Source organism: Podarcis tiliguerta (genome assembly GCF_965153285.1).
Source record: "Podarcis tiliguerta genome assembly, chromosome: 12".
Lineage (NCBI taxonomy): Eukaryota > Metazoa > Chordata > Lepidosauria > Squamata > Lacertidae > Podarcis > Podarcis tiliguerta.
This window is the reverse complement of record NC_139545.1, coordinates 49,119,405-49,144,243: the sequence shown is the minus strand read 5'-3', so window position 1 is coordinate 49,144,243 and position 24,839 is coordinate 49,119,405. Positions and strand designations below refer to the sequence as shown.

Below are 24,839 nucleotides of genomic sequence, written 5' to 3'. Positions count from 1 at the left end.
GGGTTATCTAAGCCATTTTAGCTTATTGCAAACAGGGCATCAAGGGTTAATGGCAGTGTGATCCTATATATGGTGCACCATATCAATATCCTATATATGGTGCACAAGAAAACTTGGGTATACTGTGTCCTGGAACTCAACATACAAAGGAACATTTTGTGTTCTCGTATGACTTAGCAGTGAGGACCTTTAATCCTGGAACTTCTCACAAAGCAGTTATTATTACTATTATTTATTAAATTTGTATGCTGCCCTGTCTAAAGCAGCCTCTGCCAGCCAGGTGCCCTCCAAACGTTTCAGACTACAGCTCCCATCAGTCCCAGGCAGCCTATTAGAGTCAAAGTCCAAAACATGTGGAGGACACCATCTTAGCGAATGTTCTCCAGGAGCTGCACACTGAGAAGAGCCCAACCTTCAAGGCAAAAGTTGCTTAGATCCCAGGACAGCTTCAAACCCAAAGAGCTGCTTTAAAAGTACTGTATGGTGATCAAGGGCACCTTCGCAGTACAACCCTATACGGGGAAGCAAGTGTAGGGTTGCAAACTAAGCCCCCTCTTAAGTCTCCGTGCAGCAGTTTGCATGAATGTGAGCTTGTCGTGAGTAGAAGGCAGGCAACCAATGCTTTATTTTTTAATTCACTTGTGCGATCTGGCTAATGCAGGTTTTCCATTCAGGCTGGAATCTGGTTTAAGCAGATGCACGTGGGTGTCTGTGTAGCATCACAGTCCTCCAACTGGGCTTCACCTCTCTGAGCCTTGGGAAGCGTTTGGAGCCCACGACCAGCTGGCGGAGAAACCAGACGGAGGCTGTAAAACCTGTGCACGCTCATGGAGCATTAGTCCCATTGAACGCCATGGGGTTTACTTCTGAGTAAGGAATGCCACCCCCAGAGAGACTCACCTGGCGCCTATGCTTCTTCCGGCTCCCCCAGGCCTTTTAATTCCAATCCACAGCCGCTTCAGGGCTGTTACTGTTGCTCGCACCACGTTACCCCCTTGCTGTGTTTTAAACCTGCTTTAATGGGGGCAGAGTTTGCTGGGGGGGGGGGGTTGCTTCTCTCTCCAAGGGCTTTTGTTTTATTTTGGCACTGTGCTTCAAAATACATTTTTCGTCGTATTTTATTGCATAACCTTCCAGACAGCTTGGCTGGATGGGTGGCTTATAAAATGTAAACACGTTTTCTTAAAAGGGGTTGCATTGCACATAAATCCCTCCCTGGAAAAAGGCGGCTCCCAAAGTGTCAGGGCACGGCTGCCCCATCGCTCTCACCCTTTTCCACCCTCCACCCCCGAAAAAAAAGAGCCGTTCCCCAATTGTGGCTTTTGAGTGACAGGCATGAGCACATTCCTTTCGTGCCCCACCCCCCTCCCAACCTGTTGCTGCAAAAGAGAGAGCTCGCGCTGCAAAGGAGATAACATAATCCTTGGGGGGGGGGGGGGGAGGAGAGGTGCATCAACTTCTCCATAGCTCTTAACTGGCCAGAGAAAAGAGGAGACAACAATAACTCGCTTTTCGGTCTTTGCCAGTGCTAGGAATTGAGCAAGGGGAAAGGAGAGCGAGAGAGAACGAGATCGACCAGGCAGGCGCAACTTACTGGGATGTGGACTCGCAGAAGGCGCTTCTTCTGGCCGCTGCTCTTCTTGCCACCGGGCGCTGCATCTTTCTTCTTGGTGTCCATAGCGGTGCTTCCCATCTCTCCGATGTCCCTTCCGACAGGAAGGTCGGAGGAGAGGCCCGCGGGAACCGGCCCGGCCAGGTCTCGCCTCCAGCCAGGCTCTTCGACTAACCCTCTCCAAGCTCCTCCGCGCCAATGACGGGTCTTTGGAGCTCCTCGTTTTATATTGCGTTGTTTTTCCAGAGCCTTTGGCTGTAAAGAGGGACGTCCCAAGCTGCTGGGGGGTGTCACGACCACAGCGGCTGCTCGGGGTCTTCAAGGGCACGGGATGGGTCTGGGAAGGAGAGGCGGAAGAAGGCGCCTCGCATCGTGCAGGGAAAAAGCGCAATGGTTGGAAGGCGGCGAGAGAGCTAGCCAAGGTGGGTGAAAGCTCCGGCTGCAGCAGGGAACTCCTGGGCCGATTCAGAAGCAGCCCGCGCTTCTGGGCGGCTGCAAAAGTTTCCTTCCCCCTGCGCAGCAGGAGATGGGCATGTCCTCTGAGTCAGCGTGCCCGGAGGGCGAAAGCAAGGAGGTGCACCCAACACAATTGAGAGTAATCGCGCAGATTAATCTGAATGCGGAGGCTGTTTTGCAGAAAAGCAGCCCCCCTCCCTCCCTCTCTGCTCTGTAGTGCCAAGTCTGGGCTCCAGTGCCCAGGTCCGCCCCACCGCCAGCCACCACTACGGAGAAGGAGGAGGAGGAAGAGATGCAATTCGCGTTGAAGAGCTGGTTTCCTTTCGCGCTGCAAAACAAGACTCTCAGGCAGGCAGGCAGGCGGCTGCAGTTTGCAAACACAAGTGACCCGGAGAGGGAGGGAGGGAGGTGAGCAGATCACCCAGCACTGCTTGCGGTTCCCGTTTCGCGCTCTGCGAGCGAGGACGCTTTCTGACAGCTGCTTGCACAAGATCCAAGCGAAAGGAGCGCGAGCGAGCAAGGAAACCCAGCCCGGGAAGGCAGTCGCCAAGCTCTGCGTGCGCGTGTATATATATATATATATATATATTCTTCGCAATCGAGAAGGGAGGAGGACGCTGCTACCGAACAGGAAGTGCAAAATCACGAAAGACAACTTTCTCTCCCCCAGCGCAGAGCGCGCGCCCCGCCCCGCGGCCCACGCCCCTCCGCGCGTCTCCAGAACCAAGGTCGAGCCGAGGAAGGATCTCGGCAGGGGATCCCGTCTTCAAGGACATCCCCGGGGCTGCCTCCTCCTCTCTTGATCATCGCCTGAGCAGATGGAGCCAAGACTGGGGAGGAATCGGTTGACCCAGCTTTGAAATCGGGGCTTAGCTACATAGCCATGCTATATGGCACCCTCTTTAAAAAAAATTAAATAGGGGAATGATATTCCGAAAAGGGCATCAATATTCTTCCCTACGTGGAGCAACCCTCCCCGCCCCCCGGTAAAGATAATAATAGTAATGCTTGGATTCATGTAGCTTGAGTTTTCCTCCGCTGCAAACGTTGTTGGTCAGGGTAAGGCGGCGGGAGAGCCGCGATTGTGCACAAACGCGCTTTCTGGGTTCGCAGAAGGAAGGCGGCTCCTTTCCTTCCCCCGCCTCGGGCAAGGCGCCGTTGCGAAAGGCTGCGTCGGTCGTGCCCACGCTGCCTTCTCTGCCAGAGGCGCGGCCGGCAGGTGGCGCTGGTTGCCGCTGGCCGAGGGCGAAGCTGCAGGCGAAAGGTTTGCACGGTTTGGACACGGAGCTGCTGGCGAAGGCAAGCCTTTGGCCAGCTGAAGCCCGGCCAGCTGTTTAGAACTACAACTCCCATCAGCCCCGGCCTGCGTGGGATAGGATTTGTAGTCCGAAACAGCTGGAACGGCTTCAGCTGGGCAAAGGCGGACGAAGGGGTACACAGCCTCTGCTTAAAAGTCTTATCATATTTTAAAGAATATTTTGGTAAGGGAGGGAGGCGGGGCCAAGATGGCGACGAAGTAAGACGCACTTGCCGGAGCTCCCCTTTCAGTTCATGCTGTAAGTTACTTTGCTCCTACTTTTCTCGAGAAGTTGGCACGATAATGGTTTGATGTTAACGCCAGGAACTCACTCTGTGGAAGCTTGCAATCTCAGCGCTATAAATCTCTTTAATGAGCTTCACTAACAACCTGATTAGCCGTAACTAGGGCAGCTTCCCTGGCCTTCCACCAGCTTTTGCTTGGCCTTTGAAGGACTCTTAGATAACCGAGCCGCTCTAGGGGTCCAGCATGACGAACCTAAAACGTGGCCGTACCTCTTCTGTGGAAGACCTTTCCTTTAATGCCTCGGAACCTATGTCTAAGATCTCGAAACCTACTGGGCTGGATTTACCACCTAAGACCGTAGAGCCTTCTATTTCATCGTTAGAAGAGTTTTTCTGCAATCTCGTGCCCCCTTCGCCTGTTGCCTTTAAGCAGTTAGATTGCCTACATGATCCTGCAATGACTTCAAACAACCTTTCAAACATTTCCAAGCAGGTTGACTGTCCGTATGACCTCGCAACGACTGCAAATACTCCCTTGACAGGAGACAAACCGCTGCTGGATATAACCTCAAGCCCAGTCGGCCTCTCTCCTCACTCCGACTCTCACTGTAAATCTTTATGCGATATAGTACATTCAGTGGAGCTGAGGACTTTGCAGAAATATTGCATGCACTTGGCTGACGAAATAAAGGTGCTATCAGCCTCCGTCAATAGGTTAGAGGGAAAACTAAATGCTCTCACCAAAACCCCTACCCCGATTTTGATTCCGCCATCAAATCACCAGGGACCTGATAATCATCAGGCACAGAGCCCAAGTAGGGGGCAGCAGCTAGTAAACCTCCAACTCACCCCTAACAATATATGCTTGAACATCGTTCACTCCCGCTTCCCCTACCATGCCTGGAGAAATTGTAAAGCTGCTGTGATCTCACTGCGAATGTTGACCAGGTCCTACTTGGCCCAGGGCGATCTCCTATCACTAGAATGGCTGCCAGAGACTCCAAAATTTAAGCGCTTGGTGCTCAAGTTCGATTCTCCCAGGCTTCCTACACTTTTGAGCAAACTTCAAAATCGCCTCAACTGGTATGGAATCTTCCCACAAAGATGCTTCTTTAACAACTGTAGGGGCATTATTGGGAAAATCCCAGACTCAGCAAATTTGGTTAGCCGACCTACAAGGAGGATTGAGGATCACGCCCGGAATTCGCAGCAACGGTCCCTCCCTATGAACCCCTCCCCACGATCTACTAGACGACCATCCCACCGGCAAGAAGGGACTGCCTTAAGGGGTAGAGCTTTGACGGATCCAGCTTTGGCCCCGCCAACCTCCCTACTGGCGGCCAAGGGGGAAGGGAGACCAGGAACAGAGGAACAAAACGATAGAGTGCACATGCAACAAAACCAACAAAACCAGAGCCTAGTGCATCAGCAGAAAAACAAAGCTCCTATTGAGACTCAACTTTATTCGAACGACAGAGAGGACCCTTTCTCCATAGAAGAACATGCCTTAATAAATCGGTTCTGGTCACTACAGACGTCAGCCCAAAGGGAAATCTTGGTTAGACTGGACACCCTGAGAAGCAGACTGACCAAAAAGGTGGCCCATGTTGAGACTACGGAAGGCTCATACACACGGCCTATATCCCCCAAGTGCCTAGTGGACAAGAGGACGGCGGGAGGCGCCTTTAAATGTGTAGATTCGGAAGACCAATCGCAGCCCCCGCTGGTGTATGGTAAGGCAAAACTAAAACAGACTGTCACATCTCCGAGTACCTGGTTCAACTATCTTAAACTCTCCCCAAATGAAATAGCTACTCTCCCAAGCCCAAACCACCCCCTTAAGTCCCCGGGAGCTATGGATAATCACTCCCCTATGCAGCAGATGCCTATTGACAAACTTAATGGGAGTGTTTTTTTAGATGTAAAGGGGTCACTGGACTCTGTGGACCCAACAAATCTACACCATGGAGGGACAGAGAATTAAAGCTGCTGTCCTGGAACATTGCAGGATGGCGCGCCAAGAAAAACAATCAACAATTTGCGATGTTTCTTAAGCGATTTGATATCATCCTCCTGCAGGAGACCTGGTACAGCGACCCCATTTTGTTCAATGGGTATTCTTGCCACTCCCTACTTGCTACTCCATCTGTGAGGGGAGGTAGGCCTAGTGGAGGTTTAGCTAGTCTCATCTCCACAGAGCTTGAACATTCCTTAAAAGCCCTCCCAAACTGCAATTCACTAGCCACGGCAGTCCTACTCAAAATCAAGAGAGATGCACTGGTAGTGGTCAATGTCTACCTGCCCCCCTGCCAAAAAAAATCTATAGTGAAAGCTAACTGGGCAGAGTTAGAGGCATTCTTAGAGTCCATAGAAACTTCCTACCCTTCTACACCGATCATAATCGGGGGGGATTTCAACGCCCGTATGGGAACTGATGATGACAACCTTTACAGCCAATATAATCAGATGCAGGACCCTGAAAGCCCAACCGAAGAATGCGTCTCACGACTTTCCAAAGATAATAAATGTAATTTCTCGGGGCTATGCCTAGCCCAGGTCGCAAAAAGAAGGGAGCTGATGATATTAAACGGTAGTAGGGAAGAGGACCACCCAGGGGAGTATACCCATCTTTCAAAGATGGGAGGAAGTGTGATAGACTATATTCTGATATCAAGATTCGCCTATAATTCTGTATCGACGTTTCAAGTGGGACATAACACCGAAAGCGACCACCTCCCACTAACTTTAGCGCTCAATGGCCCATCGTTTAACAAACCCACGGCTAACCTTTACTACACCCCCATCGTTAACCTGGGATCATTGGCCCCCAGAAGCATTAAATGGTCCCCCATGCTTAATACAGAGTTAACTCACCTCCTCCATTCGGAAGACGTGAAGACCATCTACTCAGCCATTGTATTAGCCAATACCGGGGCAAAGGCCATGGACTCGTTCAACGAGCTATTAGCAAGACTAAAGACCTTCCTAACAACTGAGATACTTAACTCTGTTACAAAGCGGGCAAAGGATCAAGAGAGTTGGTTTGATTCGGAGTGTAGACAAGCAAGGAAACGTCTGAGATCAACCTATCGGAATTACAGAAACACCGGAGCACCCTCGCTATTTACGGCCTACATCTACTTAAGACGAAATTACAAACAGCTATTAAAGGTAAAAAAACAAAAAGCCGAGAGAATGGCCTGGTGTAGACTAGTGAAGGCCTCGAATGACAAAGACTCAACCTCCTTCTGGCGTACCATTAGGGGGATCCTGGGCCAAGAACAGATTGGTCCCACATGCACTGTAGAACCCCAGGAGTGGATGAAATATTTCCAAACCCTCTTCTATGATGACAAAGCTCAGCACAACGATCCAAGTGCCTACTCTGAGAATTTACCATATTGGCCTCCTGTCTCCATAGAGGAGGTGGGGAAACTAATTGCCCAACTGAAAAACAACAAAGCCCCGGGCATAGACTACATTCCAGCAGAGCTCCTGAAGAACAATACCAGTTGGTGGGCTCCCATAATGGCGTCAATATTTACATACATTGATTCAACAGGCATAATCCCTGGTTGCTGGACAGAGGCAGTAATCATCCCAATCTATAAAAAGGGTCCTATGGCAGATCCAGCGAGCTACAGACCCATCAGCCTCCTCCCCATTCCCAGCAAATTGTACGCCAAACACCTCCACATTAAACTAATCGACTGGATGGAAACTGAGGCAGTTCTGGCAGAGGAGCAAGCCGGCTTCAGACAGGGCAGAACAACAATAGACCATTGCTTCGTACTAGCACATCTCATTGACAAATATGTCAACAAAACACGTGGGATTCTATACGCAGCATTTATTGACCTAAAGGCGGCCTTTGACTCGATTTCACGAATCAAACTCTGGGCGAAACTCAATGCTACCAACATTGACAAAAGATTACTATTCCTGATAAAAAGCCTATATAAAGACTCCAAGTTATATGTAAGAGCCTCAGTAAATGGGCAACTAATTGGCCCTGTACCAGCCACCAAAGGAGTCAAGCAGGGTTGCATTCTAGCCCCAGCCTTATTTAACTTATATATCAATGACATGGTCAAACACCTAACATCCCCAGAGTTCCATGCCCCCAAACTGGCCGAAAAATCAATTTCAGTGCTCCTCTATGCGGACGATGCGGTTCTCTTATCACGAACTAAAGTAGGCCTCAAAAGGCTACTAAGAGAATTCTCAGCTTACTGCAGGAGAGATCAATTGGTAGTTAATCACCAAAAAACTAAAGTCATGGTCTTCGCTAGGAGACACAGACATCACAGATGGGAGATGGACAATCAGCCAATAGAACAGGTCAAAATTTTCAAATACCTCGGAGTAGTTTTCCAGTCAACAGGGGCCTGGGAGGCCCACCATAAATATGCTAGGGAAAAAGCATCTCAGAGCGTCAAAATACTGTCTCGCTTTTACTTTACGAAGGGGGGCAGACATATCCCAGCAGCTTTGGATGTCTTTCAAGCAAAACCCTTGGCACAACTACTCTACGGGGCCCAAATCTGGACAGGAAATCATTGCCGCACACTCGAAACGGTCCAGTCTAAATTCCTAAGACAGATTCTAGCCGTTCCATCATGCGTACCAAATGCGGCCCTACGGCTGGAGACCGGCCTCCTCTCCGTCGAGACCCGGACCTGGATAAGAACATTCAACTATTGGCTTCGTTTAAATTTAAACCCATCCGGACTATTACCTCTAGTAGCACGAGACGCTCATAGAAGTCGGTGGTCCAAAGCAGTGCATCAAAAACTACTTACATGTGGCCTACAAGCACAGCATCTCCTGAAAGTGGGTCTCCCCAAGGCAAAAACCATTATCGAACAGCGCTTGAAGGATATTGAGCAGCAGAATAATCTGGCCTATATTAAGAAATTTAGTGCCTGGTACGCTTATCTGCCCCCCTCCCATTTTGATTTTCGGGCACCTTATTTGTCTACCTTAACCATTCCAAAACTTAGGCGGGCCTTTACACTGGCCAGACTAAATATGTTACCGTCAGCTGTTCTCGAAGGTAGATATCAAAAAATCCCATTTGAGAACCGGCTCTGCCCCTGTGGAGCTGGCTACGTAGAGACGGCGTCACACGTTCTCTTGTCTTGCTCCCTATATAAAGATCTCAGGGACGAGACCATCACGCCGCTCCTATCGGCCATCCCCGGCCGCTCTTGCGAAACCAAATTGTGCTCACTTCTAGCCGATCAGAACAGCTTGACAACAGAGAAGGTTGCCAATTTTATCGAGAGAGCAATGAGATTGAGAGCTGGTATCTGAATGATATCAGCGTGGTCACCCGGATTCCTCGCCTGGGTTTTTATGATTATTATCATTATGTTTTATTACTATTATTTTATTACTATTATTTTATTACTGCCAAGTTTTAAGTACTGAGATTATTAATTTACCTAGGGTTTTAATAGGTCACAAGATTTTAATTATATTTGTAATGTACTTCTGTTGGTGTTTGTCCTTTGATGCTATGGCCTGTTGGCTATGCAAATAAAGTTTTATTCAGTTCAGTTCAATATTTTGGTAAGCGCATACCATAGGAATAAACAAGCTTTTTCAGTTTCAAATTCCTTTTTTTTTTTTTAATTGGCCATGTTCAAATGTGGGGCAGGGCAAAGGTCAAACTAATCCAGGCATGGCCAAACTCAGCCCTCCAGATGTTTTGGGACTACAACTCCCATCATCCCTGGCTAACAGGACCAGTGGTCAGGGATGATGGGAACTGTAGTCCCTAAACATCTGGAGGGCCAAGTTTGGCCATGCCTGATACTAATCCTTTGCTTTTTAAAGGGCCTTTTCACGTGTATGGCGTTATACTCTGTGTGCATGTGTGTGCTTTGTTGCTGTTGAAGGCAGAATACAAAATGAGAGCCATTTTTTAATGGAATATACTTTGCATCTTAAAAAGTAGAGACATCACCTTGCCAACAAAGGTCCGTATAGTAAAAGCTATGGTTTTCCCAGTAGTGATGTATGGAAGTGAGAGCTGGACCATAAAGAAGGCGGTTCGCCGAAGAATTGATGCTTTTGAATTATGGTGCTGGAGGAGACTCTTGAGAGTCCCATGGACTGCAAGAAGATCAAACCTCTCCATTCTTAAGGAAATCAGCCCTGAGTGCTCACTGGAAGGACAGATCGTGAAGCTGAGGCTCCAATACTTTGGCCACCTCATGAGAAGAGAAGACTCCTTGGAAAAGACCCTGATGTTGGGAAAGATGGAGGGCACAAGGAGAAGGGGACGACAGAGGATGAAATGGTTGGATGGTGTTCTTGAAGCTACCAGCATGAGTTTGATCTAACTGCGGGAGGCAGTGGAGGACAGAAGTGCCTGGCGTGCTCTGGTCCATGGGGTCACGAAGAGTCGGACACGACTAAACGAACGACGACCTTGCATGTGTTGAAAATACTGTAGATAGCAAAGCAAGAAGGAGAGGCAAGGCAAATTAAGACAAACTAGAAATGCAGAAGAGGCGTGATCTTCCACCCCAGGGCAAGCTCTGCCATTCCATACATACATAATTTTATTCGTGTGCCACAGTTCCACAGTTCAAACCATGCTCAAGGCGGCTTGCAACAGGAAAAGGACACATAGCTGCAACATTGTGAAAGTAGTAATAAACAATAAATTAGCATTTAAAAAATATACAACCAAACTGAACAATTTTCACGTGATTCACAAGATCTAGATACAAAAAAACCAACAGCAACAACCCCCAACAAAATATGCACCAGTAATAAAGTTCAAGCAATAAAATATAACTTACAAACATTTAAGGCAACAAAAATGTCAGCAACCTATCTTTTTTTATATTAAAAACTAATACTCATCTACAGATTCACTCTTCCTGCTGTCTAAAGGCAAAGGCTAGTCCACTCCCCATCCAAACAAAAAACGTCAGAGAGAGCAGGAGTAAACTCTCAGCCAGGAGCTCTTCCTCCTTCTGCAATCTCAGCATGTCTTAAACAGGCCAGATAACAGCTTTCAACCACCTCTTCCTAGATTGCAATGTGCACCGTTTTGCACTAAACTGGACCACTGGGGCAGCCCTGAGCTTTCACAAACCCTGTGCATCTATTGTACACCTACCATGATCTTAAGGCCCAAAGTGTGCTCCAGTAGATCTACTTAAGCATGCATTCGCCTTTGAACAAAGCTTCTAGGCCTCAGTGATCTGGAATATTGCCCACTGACTGCTTGTCCTTTAGCACAAAGATCTAGTTATGGTTTCACATGTACTATAAACAATTTTGCAGCATGTTGGTGTTCCCATGTCTTTGCTGCAGTGCTTGCCCAGGCCAGCTCTGGTGTGCTTACAGCAACCTGCTTCAGGTGGCCCTTTGAATAGAAGAAGAAGAAGAAGAAGAAGAAGAAGAAGAAGAAGAAGAAGAAGAAGAAGAAGAAGAAGAAGAAGAAGAAGAATTTATTATTTGTACCCCGCCCATCTGGCTTGGCTTCCCCAGCCACTCTGGGCGGCTTCCAACAATGATTAAAAATACATTAAAATGTCACACATTAAAAACTTCCTGAACTTCAGAAGTTGAAGGGAAAGACAGTTCCATAGTTTCACTATGAGCGGCATAAAGAATTATTTTCTGCCCTGAATCTTCCAACATTCAGCTTCAATGAGTGCCCACAAATTCTAGTATTATGACAGAGGGAGGAAAAAACTTCTCTCCATGCATAATTTTATAAACGTCTGTCATGTCACTCGCCTTCTCCCTAAACTAAAAAGTCCCAAATGCTGCAAGGCAGGCAATTCCTGATTTATTTCTGTATATTAGGAAACCACTGCTGAGTGGTTTGTTTATTTCATTTGTTTCATAAATTTATACAACATAAATTTTAAACAACAACACCAAGTGTTTTACAAATAGTAGTGGTAACATGCCTGCATCGAACCCACCAGGATCCATGTCTAAGGAGGTGTTTAATTCTGAGGCCCATTCTACCAGCTCAAAACCCAGGACTTTATGTGCAGATGAAAGAAAGAGGTGGAGAAATAAGAGAGTGCAATGAGAAGTGAAGAAAAGTAATACCACCTACTAAGACAAGAAGCAAACAAAACCCCTTAGAATCTGCAAAGTCTGGACCTGAGCCAAGGATGTCCACCTTTGTGAGGCTATCGGGGTCCTGTAAATGGCCCAGTGTTCTCTCTGCTTGTCTTGCCGGCCAAGTTTTATTGAATTGACTGTAGTCATTCAGCATGTTTGCCTTTCGAATCAGCCAGCTGAGAGAGCTGTTCTTAAGGGTGCCTGAGTCATCAAAAAGGCTTCTAGCAAAACAGGGAAGACTAGGCTTCGGTTCCCACTATGGTTTCAATATGACTAACAAAACAGACATTTTAAATTCTTACAGCAAAATGGTTTGGCGTCTGCCTTCATCCGCCTTGGAAACGGCATCATTTTGATCAGAGAAACTGATGGGAGGCAGAAGCCAAACATTTTTCTTATAAGAATATAAAATGTTTGTTTTCTCTGTGTGTGCTGACCTGGAAGTAAGTCTCACTGTGATCAATAGGCCTTATTTCCTAAAAAGATAGGACTGCAGCCTTAAACTTATTAAACTACCGTATTTTTCTATAAGACGCACCTAGTTTTTGGAGCAGGAAACCAAGGGGGGGGGGGTGAATTCTGAATCTCAGAAGCCAGAACAAGAGGGATCGCTGCGCAGCGAAAGCAGTGATCCCCCTTGCTGTTCTGGCTTTTGGGATAGCTGCGCAGCCTGCATTCGCTCCATAAGACGCACACACATTTCCCCTTACTTTTTAGGAGGGGAAAAGTGAGTCTTATAGAGCAAAAAATACGGTAAATGTACAACACACAATCACAAGACAAGGTCACAACAGATAAAAACTTTCCAGTTCCTTGAATAGCTAAGAATGATCAAACCCACCAGGTCTGCAAGACACCCTGAAATGCCTTAGCAGTACTAGTCCCGCTGCAAGCCAGCTGCTCTGAAGGGTCTGTCCCATACTATGCATGCACCTGCTTCCTTAAGAGTTGCAACCTTGACTATGCAGAGAGAAGGGCAGAAATGTGAAGGGACCAGGTTGCATATGGATTTCAATTAATGCCTATGAAGCTGGAAACACTGTGCCTCCAGTTAGCAGAGTACAAACTAAGCAACATCTTCTCCAGTGATTTAGCTTAGTACAAACAAACACTCTCTGCCAATAGTCCTGAACAGTTTAAAGCAAAACCTCAAACATGAAACCATCAGGGGCCTAGAGTAAGGAAATACCATTCCAAAATAAATTGCTTGGTGGCTGCCTAATCACTTTTAGAGCAACCCTAGTGCTTAGATTTGAACAGCAATTAGCAATGCATTTTACTTGCATCATCATTTCAATTTGGGGACAGCAATGTCATATCTGGACAGGCACCAATTTTTGGCATGGTAACAATATGATCTTTCAGCACTAGTACACACGAAAAATACAACCACAAAGTCATTTGGAAAGAGTTAGGCTGAGTCTGGGCCTTTGCAATGCAGAAACCTGTACTGATATGCCAAAGGAGGGAGGGGGAAAGGCAGAGAAAATTGGCACATGACAGTTTTTTGTTTGCATTTCATCACACAATTTGCCCCCACCCCAGCTACCCTTTACATCTGGGTTATGGAAGTCAAATGTTCCCTTATAAAGACCTGCAGAACATTCCCAGACTTCTTAAAATGTTTACAATATGTTTGCTCTGAGCTTTGGTCACACTGTTTTATACTCTTCATGCCATAAGCAAACATCATGACTAGCTCAGCTTTTACATTTTGATGCATAGTACATAGGAGGATGGTATTCTGCAAAAACACTCTTTTTACCAAGTAAAATCCTCTTTTTGCATTACCTTCTATTATAAAGAGAGCTGCCAATACCAGGCATAATTTGCAACCGATTGTACTTTATGTATTTTCTGTCAAAAATTGCAGCTCTCTCAAAACGCCCCCACACATTTGCCTCTTGATAAACATTTTCCACACTTATTTTGATTGCATTTCTGAAAGCTGTGTGAACATGAGACTTCATAACAGCCTTACCTACCAGATTCAAACTTGTCTCTGAGAACTGCCTACATAAAGATCCTGACAAACATACAGCTTGCTTGACAAACATGTGGAAAACCTTATACCACATCACGGCAGATTGGGTCATGTGCCAAGCTGAGCAAATCTGAGATAGGCAGTTCTGTCTCCCTCTGCTTGCTGCAGGCTGCACGAATGGGCCTCTGGAATCACAGGGTAGAAGCTCAAACCAATATGTGCAAGAAGAGCTTAATAGCAGCAATTTCAATACAGCTGGTGGAAAACTGATTTGGATTTAGGATGCCAGGAGGACTGAAGTGGCTTTGGGACTGACACTTCCAACCTATGTGCTTGCTTCTGCATCCTGCAACACCCACTCAGCTTGCACATTTGTAAACAAACACAATATGTCCCCGATGTAAATGTTGACCTGGATTGGGAAAGGAGGGTATGGAAGAAGACCACTGAGGTGGGGTAAGGTTTATTTAAAAACTACTTTGGAAGCACTTGAAAACCCCATGCTGGCATACCTGTATCCTTAGCATGCAAGGTTTCCTGCAGTACTTTGTTCATCATCCACACCAGCCTTGTGAGGCCTGCCATCATGTATCATATTCCACCGTTTGCAGGGAGGAAACTAATGCAGAAAATTAACTAACTCTAGCAGAAATGGTATTAGGCTGATGTTTATGATTATTGAAAACATGGTGACATTTAAAAAAGCAACAAACCGCAGGCCATCGGATTAGGCAACATATTAGACCACAAATGACACTCTTTGGCACAATTTAACTTGGTGTGGTGTTGGCTCACCCAACGGCTATTAAAGTGGCAGGCCCCATTCATTTGTAAGATGGATGCCCAGCTTGATAAGCCTTTAATGGTGCTGCTGAAGGATCAAAGAGCAAATTTCTATTCAGTCAGCTACCTGCCTCCTGCTAAGGTTTGCAAATTTCCCACTTCTGGATTTCCTGATTGTTGAAAGTTCCCTGGCTGCAGGCCAGATAAAACTGCCGTCCTTTTGAGGCACACAGTGGAACTGATAACACCAAAGTACATGCAGCTGGGATTTTGGCAGAGTCCAAAAACTAGCCTTGATCATAAATAAACACAAGAAAAATTCCTGGATGCCAAGGTCCAGGTTTGGGGCAAGTCCTCTTTGGTGAGAGAACCCCAGGAGAGATTTAAAATCACAAAATGTGTAGCAAAGCAAAGCATTGAAGTACAGGCTGTGAGACATTTAAAATGTCCCCTTTAAAATGAGTTAAAAAATAGTCCCCTCTTCCCCCGGCATGGGAACAGACTGCACATAAAGTAAGTTAAAATTGGTTTACTTACAAACTATCCAAAGGTCGGGTTTATGTGCTTTTCCATACATCAGTCAGAAAGGTTACATTGTAGTAAAACTTACAAACTATCCAAAGGTCGGGTTTATGTGCTTTTCTATACATCAGTCAGAAAGGTTACACTGTAGTAAAACTTAGTTTAGTTCCAAGTGGTGAAAGTTCCTAAATTATTGGTATACGAACTCAATAATGGCTGATGAGAGCCATGCAATTTGAGCTGGAACAACTAGCTCAAACCTCTTTACATACTGAGCTTCTCAGGTTAACTGAAGAGGATCAATAGTCTTATTGTTGAGGGAAGTGGACATAGCTAAGCCTGGCCGTACAGCTTACTCTATGCCATTAACCCCTTCATGCATTAATTAGACTTAAGCATGTTGGCTATATAAGGCTGGTTGCACTTCTCAGGCAAATATAACAATTGCATGCACAATTAATGAACCACCCAGTCTCATATTGACTTGAAGGTTCTCCAGACTGTCTCTTGGTAGTAGCTTGGTCAGAATGTTGGCTGTCATTTCTACGCCAATTCAACAAGTCCTTATTGTATCACCTCACACACATAGTGGTATTTCACCCTAATGTGTTTGGTTCTTACATGAAACATATCGCTTTGAGAGTATGTCAGTCAGCTTTGGTTGTCGTCCAACAATCAAATGGGTTTCTGCCCATACAATCCAAAGTCCATAGCTAGTTGGTCAATGCAGACCAGTTCTCTGCATGCCTCTGTTGCACAGCTGTGCATTGTGACCCTGCGGAAGAAAAAGCTACAGATCCTTGTTTATAACTGGCCCAGGAAACAGGACCATTCCAAACATGAAAAGAACTCCATCTGCTGATTTGAAATCCTTTGGGGTTTTTTCTTGCCCTGCCAGCATCTGGGAAACCCAGTTTAGGATTGCTGTCAGCTGGTAGTTTAAGTTTACAGTTTATGGTCCCCTTAAAGTATCTAGCAACTCTTTCCCCAGAAGTCAAGTCCTTTACTCCCTTAGATGATCTCAGTGACCAGCTTGGGACACACAGGGTAAGGCATTCCTTAAGCTTCTTGAAAGAAAGGAGTGCAATAAAGAAAAACAAATATGCAACACAGCCAAAATATATAAAGAGGCAGGCACAGAAAGCAACAGGGCCTGCTGCAGTTGAACTCTCCCCCCACAGCCAACCTTGGTTATTACCATGTCATTTTTTTTAGTCCCTTAAGACTGTAAAGTGCCTTGGCAGAAATAAGGCATGTAAATGCAAAAAGTAAATGCGCAGACCATACTTTTACTAGGGATCCCTGGGAATTGTAGTTCTATGAGAGAACTTTGATGTAGTTGTTAGAACTCTCATCAAATAGTTCCCAGAATTCTTTGTGCCATGGCACTTAAACTGGTATAAAACTGGTCTTGGTCTGTTGTGTAAAAATGCTCCGGGGCTCGCTTCTAAACAGCTGCTGCGCAGAAATAAATAAAAAGCAAAAGAATGAGCATAGCCTGGAATAAGGGCCCATTTGTACATTCACCCTGGGTTTATTTTTAAATTGATTTATGTTACTCCCCACCCACACAGAGCAATGGAACATGACATCCTTTCTCATCATGACACTTTTAGAACACTAACGAAAAGTGGCTTCATCTGCTGTTCGCTTTTGCCATGAACAGAAGTGTAACTTACTTTCTTTCTTTCTCTCTTCAGAGGCATAGTGTTCAGATATGCATATTTTACATCAGGGGTGGAGAATCTCTGGATGTTGTTGGATTCCATCATCCCAAGTTGATGGAGGTTGGAGTCTAACAACATCTTCTGGTCCACAGCTTCCCCATGATACAGAGCATCATCTAGAGCAACCTTTCTCAACCTTGGGCCCCCATAAGATCATCCCGATCTACCAGAACCAGTATTCAGAGATGATGGGAGTTGTAGTCAAACAACATCCGGGGAGAGAGAGAAATCCCGAAGTTAATGCGAGAAAAAGTCTTAGTTGTTAAGAAACCAAGTGGGATGGTGTGTCAGCCCAGAAAGACCAAGCATTCCACATAACAATTTTGCACCATTCCTTAGGTTATGACTCTAGCTGCATCATCACCTTAGGTGTTATTGATAATGTATGCATTTATGGCGTATGCATTTACCTACAACACATTTTCCAGTCAAATATAGAGCTCAGTATAAACAGTGAGTAGTAATAAAATGACAACCATGATTATTGATAGTTTCATTACATAAAGGATTGGGAATTTTTTAAATGTAGCAGCTTCTGTCAATTACTGTTGGTGGAAACAAGAAATAATTAAAGAAAATTAATTATGATTCATAAGTTTTAAAAAATAATAATTATGCCTTGGCAGCTAGGAAGATTAGGACAAAAGAATTAGATACCTGCAAAGCGGACTCAGAGATTTAATATGTATATTTTATATGAGAATTACCTCTTATCCTATGTAGCAAAGAATTCTAGATTTGATGGTGGTTTTACTGTATAAGTAGTGATCTCTGATGTTTTTGGATTATGCCTTTGGCTAGTGCAATCAAGTTTATGTTGATGAATTATGGGATCAGTTTTGCAGCCGAAGTGATGTGTCCAAATATCAATAATTTGAGCAGTGGCGCCCACTGCAACGTTGCACCTTCTCAACTTAAATCTGACGTACAGCCCTTCTCTTAAGCACTGAGATAGGCAGAAACCCATTCTTACTGTTTACAGTTGAGGGGCTAGGTGCAGTGCTGATTGGCGGGCACTTGTGACAATCAGGACAACATCTCCACTCCTCCAGAGCAGGTTTTCAAGCTTACAAATACTGTAATACATTGGGGATTTTGCAACAAATAAGACAGCTAGTGAAAGTCTTGAATCACCTGACTTCTGTATGTAGGTTACACCAGTACGATGAAACAGTAACTGGTTTTATTTAGTAGCTTTTGCTACATGGTTTTTCAGTTTGGAACTACTCCTAAAAAAAACCAGGCTGCTTTGAGCATGCTTGGTTCCAACTTTTCTCTATAAACACTTTAGTGTTTTCGCCACCAGGTGGCAACCACATAAATGTATATTACAAGTACTGTATGTGGGAGGAAAAAAAGGTGGACAGTCTCATGCCCAGCTCTACTATTAGGTAGAATGAGTGGCTGCCTCAGGTAACAGAGGTTCAGAGTGGGGTCAGTCAGTCCTCTAAGCTAGCTAGATGTCCTCAGGTGTAATGGAGGACATGTGGTGAAGTAAAATTCAATTACCACGATGGTCAGTTTCCTATACAGTGGTACCTTGGGTTACATACGCTTCAGGTTACATACGCTTCAGGTTACAGACTCCTCTAACCCAGAAATAGTGCATCAGGTTAAGAACTTTGCTTCAGGATGAGAACAGAAATCGTGCTCTGGTGGCGCGGCAGCAGCAGGAGGCCCCATTAGCTAAAGTAGTGCTTCAGGTTAAGAACAGTTTCAGGTTAAGTATCGATCTCCAGAACGAATTAGGTACTTAACCCGAGGTACCACTGTATTGTGCTTCACCTCAGCCAGAAAAATGAATTGATTTCAGTTGTCCCTGCGATAGCTGACCCTTGATTTTCCCATATGAGGGGAAACTGAAGAAGAAATCAGCCTTGGATCGAGAGACAATTATCCTTTGCATATTTGTTCTATTGCTACTTGAAATTCAATCAGCATATACCAGCTTCTTTTCTAGCATTCAGAAAAAGACAACAAAACACTGTTCATCTTCCTCGGGTGAAGTTCTGCTTCATTTAACTCACTTGCAGAATTCTAATTAAAACAAGATCAGACAGCTTTTTTTTTTTTTTTAACATTCCATCTTCTTACCAAAAAAATCCGTCACCACTTCAATATGGTATAGTGAAAATTCAATCTACCAGAACAAAGCTTAATCATACCAAGTCTTTCCACCGACAAAACACACACACATCACTGAAAATGAGGCCCTTAGCAACAGGCAGCATTGAGGCATGATTCTTTCTTTCTTTCTTTCTTTCTTTCTTTCTTTCTTTCCTTTCACAGACCCCCCCCCCCCCTAAGGAACAGTTATATCCAAATCTACCTATAGCCCTGGGTGTAATGCTTATGTCAGTTTCATACCACCTTGACAGCCATGGCTTCTCTTAAAGAAACTTGAGAATCATAATTTGGAATGGATGTTTAGAATTATTTGTAGGAGACCCTTAGTGCTTCACAGATAACTACTTTCCCTAGGGTTTCATTCATTCATTCATTCATTTAACAAAATGAATATTTTGCTTACTAGAACAAAATACCTCTAAGCAATTTACAAGAGACAAGCGAAAATATTCATTTAAAATACTACTAAAAAAATCAAGCATTAAAAACAAGTTGTGTAATAAAATATAATCTGGGATAGCTCAGTCGGCAGAGCATATGAAAAGATTATATGTTTATTTGTGAAACATCCTTAAAACTAATTTTGATTTCTCCTGATCACATTAATATTGAGCTTCAATGGGGGTTAGGAAGGAGTAACTAGTTCCAGCTAGCATGTGATGATATGGACACACAGGACCCTGTATAAGGATAGTAAAATAATGCATAAGGTGATGTCCATAACAGGAAGATACATCTCTAGACCAAGCCTAAAAAAAACCCCTAATGTGTAGACATATATAGCAACCCTGCTATGTCCCCTAATACCCTAAATGCAAATTAGGAGACATGCTACAAAACCTTTCTTCTCAGTAGGATTGGTGAACTATCTCTTGCTGTGGGTAGGGTCAGGGGGCAATAGTAATAAGTTGAGGTCAGAAAACCTTTGTGCTTGCATCCCTCCATCTGATATTCCAGGTGCCATGAACACCTCCAGGTTGATTGTCCCCACCCTCCTTAGCTATGTTAGCAGGAGCAACCCCACAATATGTATTTATGCTCATATCTTCGTGAGCTGTTCTCAGTAAAGTAGCCTAATTACTTTGCTACTGCAAAGAAGACGCTCTCCTTCTGCACCCTCATTAATAGCAGTTTCTTGACATATCTGGGACTGATTTTAAGGTTTAAAACCTGCAAGAAGGGAGAGAAGGGGCCTTAAAATTGGCCACCCTCACTTAGTATTTGGGCAGCAGATTGTGGTTGTGCTTCCCTTCCAATTTAGTATTCACTCCCTGCTTTTCCAATGCTGGATTTATAACCTGTGTTCACACAACATTATCCAAAAGGCATATTATCTGGGCAATATTGCTGGCACAAGCTATAACTGTGTCCTTATATTATCATTTATTTAAAAAAGAATCCGTAGCATTTTGGAGCATATATATTTCTTTTAACAAGAGCCAAATGCCAGCACTCAACCTATTTTTTCCCACATGGTTTCTCTGTCACAGAAGTGTTGAGCAATTGTCAGGGAACTGCCATCGGCAGGACAGGAGGTGCCAAGGCTCTCTGAGGTAGAGAGAGACTTGACACCTGAAGAGGGAACCAGTAGGGGGCGAACAGGAACGTCAAGGGAAGGGGAGTCGGAGGAATGGCTCAGAGATGCTTCCAGTGAAAACAGTGGGGAAGTCTCAGGACCCCCTATAGGAACACCCGTTCCTCGGCGGAAACTGTCACGCAGAGAGTCCAGAAGACGTGTTTCCGTTAAGGAGCTTTTATGTTGGAAACGTTTCCGAAAGCAGCCACTTTCGGATTCTGCTAGCGACTGACGCAGCCATGCTGGAGGGGCTCCGTCACAGGCAGAGGTTTGAGAAGCTGTTCAAACTCTGAGGGATTGCAATTTACACACAAGCAGCTCTTCATCCCATCACAGCAATCCGAAAGTCATCGACAGCTAGCTTGTGCCAGGGAGAGGCATCATGAGCGAACCAGCAGGAACCGGAGGGGCAGCTGGAGGAGGTCCAAGCCTGGAGGAAAGGTATAGGACGTTGGAAATCCAGCTTGCCTTGCAGACGGCGAGGCTGGAAGAAAGGAGGGCTCAGGATGCAGAGAGGGGGAGGGAGAAAGCCACCCCACTCAACAGAAAGATGCCAGGATTGGTGCAGAAATTTGGGGGGGACCCCAGGAACTACCATGCCTTTAGGACAGAGATGCAATATGCTCTCAATCTGCAATTCGATGACTTCCCTGATGAGGAATCGCGAGTGGCTTTTGTAATTAGCCACCTCGAATCAGGGGCGAAGGACTGGGTTAGACCCTTGATGGCAGCAAATAATGAGATCCTAAAGGACGCGATGAAGTTTTTTCGTGCCATGGACCTGATGTTTTCCAGTGACATTGAGCAGGGAGGGGTGCGAAGGCAGTTAATGGCTTGCAAACAGGGAAACCGGACTGTCCGTGAGTACTGGACTGAGTTCACTATGTTGATTCATCGATTGGGGTGGGACTTGGCTTCTGAGCCCATTCAAATGCTTTTCGAAGAGGGTCTGTCTTCGTCCTTGAAAGATGAACTTTCCCGGAACCCCAGAGCAGAGTCTATGGACCAGCTGACTAAAGCCGCGCTAGCCATTGGAGCGCGCCAGGAAGCGAGGGCTTTGGAGAAGCGGGAGGGGAAAGGAGAACGTTGGAGGGAGCTCCGCATTCCAGACATTCCAGAGCAGCCTTTCCCGCCGGCAGAGCCGATGGAAGTGGGAACAGCGCGTGCGCGCACAGTTTCAAACATCGGTGAAGGGCGGAAGAAAGAGGGAAAGGGCGGGAAAAAATGCTATCTCTGCCAACAGCCAGGACACTTTGCCAGAGTCTGTCCACGGAGAAAGGAATGGCAAGGCATGGCAGGAGCTGTTGGGGGAGAGGAGGAGGAAAGCACAGAGCAAGTAAAAGCCAACGCCTGGCTGCCGTCGGGGCACAGCAGCCAGGCTCAAAAGCAGTGAGAGTGCCCGCACCAGAACCTCCCAGGCCTGCTCTAGTGATAGAGGTGTTGCTAGAGCTGCCAAATGGACACCCCCTACAGATCAAAGCCCTGCTGGATTCAGGCAGCTCCTGTAATTTCATGAGTAAGGAGTTCGCAGCTGAGCACCAGATACAAACCCTCCCCTTAAGTAAACCCCTGCAGGTAACCACGATTGACGGCAGAGAGCTGTTGGGAGGAGAAGTGAACCAACAGACTGTTCCCATGATAATGAGGGTGGCAAGACACACCGAGAGGATAGCGTTTAATGTGGCCACATTGGGAGGAGCTCCCATTATTTTGGGGATGAGCTGGCTGGCACTTCACGATCCTCTAGTGGGATGGCACCAGAGGGTGGTCTCCTTTGGGTCGGCGCATTGCCTGGAACACTGCAAGCAGGGGAAGGATCCAGGGGGAGCCAAGATCACCTTAGCTGGGATGGAGGTAATGAAGCAAGGGGAGGTGCCTCCGCAATATGCAGATCTGAGCAACGTATTCAGCGAAAGAGAAGCGGACAAACTGCCGCCGCATAGACCCTTTGACTGTCAAATCAACCTACTCCCGGGGGCTCAACTCCCAGTGGGCAAGCTGTACGCCATGTCAGACAGGGAGATGCAGGAGCTGAGGGAGTTCATTGACAAAAACCTGAAGAGGGGTTTCATCAGAGAGTCCCGAGCGGTGGGGGGCAGCCCAGTGTTTTTTGTGGACAAAAAAAACACAGATAAGCCGAGACTTGTAGTGGATTTCAGGGCCCTGAACGCCGTGTCGGAACCCCTGGCCTTTCCTATGCCCCGAATTGATGACATTCTGACCAGGGTGAGGAAGGGGAAGATTTTTACAAAACTGGACCTGCGGGGGGCGTATAATCTGATACGAATAAGGAAGGGGGATGAATGGAAGACCACCATGTTCACCCCTTTGGGAGCATTTGAATACCTCGTAATGCCCTTCGGTCTCCAAGCCGGCTCCGCATGTTTTCAAGCTTTCATCAACCACGTCCTGGGGCCGTTGCTCTACAAGAATTGTGTGGCCTTTTTGGATGACGTGTTGGTGTATTCGGAAAATGAAGAGCAGCATGTGAGGGACGTGAGAGAAGTGTTGGGCCGGCTGCAAGCCAATCAGCTGTGGGTGAAACTGGAGAAGTGCCAGTTTCATGCCAAGGAGGTGGAATTCCTGGGGTACCGCCTGTCAGACCAAGGATTGGCCATGGATCCAGGCAAGGTCCAGGCGGTGCTGGAATGGAAGACACCGAAAACCAAGAAGGATGTGCAAAGATTCCTGGGGTTTGGGAACTTTTATCGGAAGTTCATCAAGAATTTTGCACACTTGACGGCGCCCATCACCGACTGCCTCAGTAGCAAGAAGAAATTTGTTTGGACGGCGGAGGCGGAGAGAGCTTTTGAAGAACTGAAAAGGGCTTTCGCTTCGGAAGAACAACTTCTGCATGTGGACCTACAGAAGCCCATGAGGGTGGAGACAGACGCGTCAGACAGAGCGGTGGGGGCTGTGCTTCTTCAGCCGGGAAGAAATACGTCAGGGTGGAGACCGTGTGCCTTTTTCTCGAGGAAGCTGAATAAGTCCGAGCGGAACTACACGGTGTATGACAGGGAACTACTTGCCATTCACGAAGCGTTCCGGAGGTGGAGACATTTATTGATTGGGGCACAACACAAGGTGCAAGTGTGCACCGACCACAAGAATTTGGAGTATTGGAGAACAGCTCGAGTACTCAACCAACGGCAAGTGAGATGGGCACAGGAATTTTCCAAATTCCACTTTGAGATTTGTTATGTACCAGGCCCAGAGAACGTCAGGGCGGACGCTCTCTCACGCAAACCAGAGTACTTGGAAGGGGAGGGGGCAAGCGAAGAAAGACATGTCATTCCTGAGGACCGCTGGGTGTGTGGGGCGGCGCTGGTGGGGAGACGAGAGCTGGTAGAAGAAACGGAAACTGACGAATATGCCCAAAATAAGCTCAGAGGCCTCAGGGGAGAGGGTGAGAGCCCGGAGGGTTTTGAAGAAAGAAATGGGGCATTGTATTACAAAGGGGCACTGTATATACCAGAAGGTGAATTGAGAGGGAGGGTACTCAAGCAGTTGCATGATAGTCCCACGGCGGGACATTTTGGACAACACAAGACCATGTGGATGGTCACCAGGGAGTTTTGGTGGCCCAAGGTGAGGGAAGATGTAAAGGAGTATGTAAGAGGGTGTGACCAATGCCAGAGGGCCAAGGGGGAAAGAAGGGCGCCGGCAGGGTTATTGGAACCACTACCCACGCCAGAACGGCCTTGGGAGGCGGTATCAATAGATTTTATGACGGATCTGCCCAAATCCAAAGGGAAGACGGCCATCATGGTAGTAGTGGACCTGTTAACTAAGATGTGCCACTTTGTAGCATGTTCACATGCAGTCACAGCGGAAGAAACAGCGAAGTTGTTTGTAGAACACGTCTTCCGGCTGCATGGCGCCCCCTTGAGGGTTGTCTCGGACCGCGGGAAACAATTTACTTCCAGGTTCTGGAGGAAGCTCATGAGCTTGCTGCACGTGGAAGTCAATTTTTCGACGGCCCGGCATCCTGAAACCAATGGGCAGGCGGAAAGAGCAAATGGCATCCTCCAACAATATCTGAGGTGCTATGTCAATGACAGAGGGAATGATTGGGTCGAAAAGCTGGCGCTGGCAGAATTTGCCTACAACAATGCGGAGCATGTGTCCACAGGGATGAGCCCCTTTTTGGCCAATTACGGGTGTCACCCCAGGGCATTCCCGGGGGAGGGGGGCGAGAGATGGAGCGTCCCAGCGGCCGAACAGTTTGTAGAAGAGATGGAAGCGATCCATCGTCAGCTTCAGCTCAACTTAGAAAGGGCCAAGGCTCAATATAAGAAGCAGGCAGACAAGAACAGGAGGGAAGGTGAAACCATAAGGGTGGGGGATCAGGTGTGGTTGTCCACCCAAGGGTTGCCGTTCAAAGGGGGTTGTAAGAAATTAAGACCC

The 24,839-nt window shown here is 46.5% G+C and overlaps 1 protein-coding gene across 2 annotated transcripts in view; it reads right to left on the bottom strand.

Annotated features, from left to right (window-relative positions):
• PRKAG2 (protein kinase AMP-activated non-catalytic subunit gamma 2) overlaps positions 1-3,237 on the bottom strand; it is a 215,454-nt gene extending 212,217 nt beyond the window's left edge. The window contains exon 1 of one of the 2 annotated variants that reach the window (XR_014503671.1): positions 1,595-3,237. Coding sequence is in view for 1 of the 2 variants with exons in the window: in XM_083406524.1 (XP_083262650.1) it covers positions 1,595-1,693 (99 nt within the window). In the remaining variant the exon portion in view is untranslated. The remainder of the gene's footprint in view (positions 1-1,594) is intronic. The other variant, XM_083406524.1, reaches the window with a different exon arrangement.
• Positions 3,238-24,839: the final 21,602 nt, after the last annotated feature.